This window comes from Priapulus caudatus, unplaced genomic scaffold (genome assembly GCF_000485595.1).
Source record: "Priapulus caudatus unplaced genomic scaffold, Priapulus_caudatus-5.0.1 Scaffold3384, whole genome shotgun sequence".
Classification (NCBI taxonomy): domain Eukaryota; kingdom Metazoa; phylum Priapulida; class Priapulimorpha; order Priapulimorphida; family Priapulidae; genus Priapulus; species Priapulus caudatus.
In genome coordinates, this window is record NW_014580445.1 from 13045 (window position 1) to 17208 (window position 4164).

The window sequence follows — 4164 nt, forward strand, 5'->3', positions numbered from 1 at the left end:
CCATGAGCAAGTCTACTCTTCATCATCCGATGTTTGCCATCACTACCGGCAGTTAGACTCAAGATCCTGCTTCGCCACATCAGGCGCCGACCTTGGCTAAGTGTCTACGCGTACTCAACATGCCATAAGAAAATGTGCATGACCTACAAGAACGAGAAGAGTCATATAATTTCTCACACAAACCGATTGTGAGTTTAAGACGCTCATAAACGTTGAATTAAAAGTATCGCTGTCAATGTTATCACGTGGTCTCTATTCTATCACGCACGATATCCTCGCCGTTTACCGGATTCCCGCATCCATCCCACCAAAGCCTACTTCGTATAATACTATCGTGTTACTTATATCTTATCGGCCCACGCACACTAGCCACGCCACGCACGCACGCGCCACACCACACACAGCCGCGCCGGCACGTACACACACACGCGCCACCTCACGCAGTCACAAATCCACACACTCTCTCTCTCTCTCTCTCTCTCTCTCTTCTCTCTCTCTCTCTCTCTCGCTCTCTCTCTCTCTCTCTCTCTTTCGTTCTGCGCGCGCCTCCTCGCCGCTGGGCAATCCTCCTAATGAGACTTGCCTACACTTCAGTATAGCACCTCCTAGACTATATCATAATTAATTATCAGAGTGAATAATAGAGATAATAGTAATAATTGTTAGTATCATTGCGAGTGATTACCTTTTTTAAAGAAATTAATTTAAATCAATAAATTATAAATTATTGATTAATAATTTAAAAAAAATTTAATTTTAAATTAATTAATTATTAATTAATTTATAAATTTAAAAAATAATTGAACAAAATTTGCCATATCATTACAAACCTAGCCGCCCATTTTTGTGCCACTACATGCGAAAACCCTAGAGGTTGATTTATCCCGAAAAATAATACCTTAGCCCCCGTCTTTCGACCAATCAGCGCGCAGGATTTCTATAATCCTCGGGCGATGATATTCTAATCACTATTATTTACTTCTGATGAATATAATTATAATATATAGTTATATTATGGTATATATATATATATTAGTATTAATAGTCTTGTTATACACTCTGGCTATCATTAACATATGCCTTATATTATTTTAACCCTTTTCCTCCATTAGACCTTCAACTGGAAAAAGGTCTTAACGGATTGTTTATCGCTGGATCGGCACCCGCCACTGTACGAGCGATACGCGGATCTGCTCTATCATGCTCAAAAAACCCTGACGTCACTGCGGCGCGTGCATCGCCAGAGTCGATGACCGTCATCGCGACGAGGCGGCTCGTACCTGCATGGCGGACCAGACGACATGTCCGTACACGGGGCGACAATAGGCGGAGGTGCAGAGAGTTAGGTAGACGGTGGGGGGGGGGGAGGGCGGAATGCGGATCGGGTGGGTGCCGCTATTTTCTAGTTATGCACTAAGTTGGCGAAATTGAATAATGCGAACGGGGTGATCTGCCTCACCAAAATTTTTTACCACGCTGGTTTGCTCGCTCCTGTCTTGAATAATGAAATCCGTTCAAATTTCAGTGGTCGTGTCGTGAAACTGGGTCTTCGTGCGCGTTCTTGTTTCCCACACACCCCATCACCAGTGTTTATCGCACTTGCGTTAGTTATGCTTGCTTAGCATCACACGATACCAAATTAACATGGCTATAGTCTTTTCATTGTATAAACTCGTTGAGGGCCTCAGTATTGGCTCCACTTTAGAACAGTCCAAGAGGGAGGCAGTTTCAAACATACACATGCTTAGCAATCGACAGTCGCGGGAAAAAATTTCCCCAAATGCCCCTGTCGATAGTATGTATATTTCTTACAGCCGTTACAGTAGTACTCAGGGATAAATAACTAACAGAAATTCACTTCCACTATTATTAATCTATCTTAATTTCAGTCTGATTACGTGATTGAATCCATTATTATCTAATTCTATTTATTACTTGAATTTATTTATTTATTGATCTACTCCATTATTGATTTATTGAATATTATTAATCTTATATATTATTTAACTGATTCTACTTATTATTAAATCTAGTTATACCTCAATTCTCTTTATTTTATCGGCATCTATTATTATTAATCTATTATTATTGATCTATTATTATTAATCTATTATTATTGATCTATTATTATTAATCTATTATTATTAAGTCCTGATTTGATTATTATCCATTTATCTGAGTTGAGTCTTCACTGTAGTATTAATCTATTATTCATTGATTGCATACTTAATCATTATTATTTGATCTATATTTATGTAATCTATTCATCTATTAATCTATTATTATTGATCTATTATTATCAATCTATTTATTAGTGATCTATTATTATTGATCTATTATTATTAATCTATATATTATTCACTCCTGGTATTATATTTCTTACATCTGTCAGTATTATATTTTGAATTTTGCACAGGGGAGAGATAGTGATCCGCTAGGGGACGGCTCTGATTGGCTAAACTTTTGGTTCTTTTTTTTTCTTATTTATATTATTTTTATTATTTTTAGCGTAATTTTGTATTTATTTTCAGAATTAGGGGATAGACGTTAGCGGTTAGGCGTTGGATTAGGTACGGATATAGGGTTAGGGTTAGTTAGAGTTAACTGATTTCTATATCCACAACTTATTTCTATATTCACTATCTCTCCCCTAAGACCTACTATTATATTTTTATGGTCGTGGCTATGCGTCCGGTTACCAGACGCCCAGCTCCAGGTACGCGTCCGGGTCATATATTCTTATGTAAACCAACTACTTTATTATTTTCAGTAAAAAACAATAAACCGCAGTAGGTTTTTACATAGTTAGTTACTTACCTTTTAGGTATTTTAGTGCAAAAAAATGTGTTATCAACATTTTGAAGCAGTAGTAAATCCAGTACAAATCAACGATTTGAAAGGCGGGCGTGTTTAATGCGTGACGTGGATTTGGCGAATCTGTGCTGAGCTTGTGTAATGGATGAGCGACGCGTTAAGCCCACTGCGTATAGTTTTTTCACAGCCGCAATATGTTTGTGTTATGTATGTGTAACACTTTGTGCTTCTTTATATAATAAAGACCATATTTATGTCTTCAGACACTGCGTCTACATTCGAACCGGTCAGCCTCGTTGCAAGTCGTTTGCTGTCATAACAGATGCTGTAAAGTCATTTAACCGATATTGCTGTATAGTGCCAAGAGGTGGCGCTGCCTGTTACAGTATGTGTTTTCTAGCCGACATCGTACCGCTGGGACTTCCACACATGACGACGGCGGACATAAAACTTGAAGGCTACAGCATTCCCGCGCGCGCCATGGTCATTGCCAACTTCACAGCCATCCTGAACGATCCCAAGTACTTCCCGGAACCGGAAATGTTCTCCCCCGAGCGCCACCTAGACGCGGAGGGAAAGTTCGTGAAGATCGAAGCAGTGATTCCGTTTTCCATCGGTAGGTGTCGTAGCATGTCCATATATGGTAAATGTCGAGCGTATTGTGTCCATATATGGTAACTGTCGTTCGTACCATGTCCATATATGGTATCATCAGGTATTGCATTATGCTCTATATATGGCGAATGGCGATCGTTAGGGTGCTACCATTTATAGCGCGAATGGCGATCGTAGGTGGCCATATATGGCGAATGTCGTATTGTGGCCATGCAGGCGGCGCGGATCTGTGTTCTTAAGCCAGTTGAAATTGCCAATGGACTACCTTGTAAGCGTGTGCGTACGTGCGTGCGTTACGGTGCGTGGCGTGCGTGCCGTGGCGCTGCGTGGTGCGTGCGTGCGCGCGTGTGTATTTTGTGTGTTAAACGCGCTGCGCATTTTGAAAACCATTGCAACTCGGCCTTATCAATCGTAGCGCGGTCGCCGTGCATGTCCGGGAGAAGCTCTCGCCAGGATGGAGTTGTTCCTCTTCTTCACAAGCATACTGCAGAATTACGATATCTCGCTACCAGAAGGCGTGACAGAGCCGTCGCTGGCAGGCGATCTTGGCATTGTGTGGATGGCGAAACCCTATCAGCTGTGCTGCGTACCACGCGAATAGAGATATTTGATAATAATTTAGAGTGTTTGCAAATTTTGCTCGCGTGGTACTACCTGAGTGTAAACATAACAACAACAACAATAACAATAACAAAGTAGGGAATAAGGGATGTATATATATATATATATATATAT

General features: G+C 40.4%; 1 protein-coding gene across 1 annotated transcript; it reads left to right on the plus strand.

The window, feature by feature from the left end:
* The first annotated feature begins 1305 nt into the window (after positions 1-1305).
* Positions 1306-4046, plus strand: LOC106819416 (cytochrome P450 2D14-like). The gene is made up of 3 exons (XM_014824056.1): positions 1306-1343; positions 3213-3428; positions 3847-4046. The coding sequence occupies exons 2-3, from the start codon at positions 3244-3246 to the stop codon at positions 4028-4030; spliced, it is 369 nt and encodes a 122-aa protein (XP_014679542.1). The 5' UTR covers positions 1306-1343; positions 3213-3243; the 3' UTR covers positions 4031-4046.
* Positions 4047-4164: the final 118 nt, after the last annotated feature.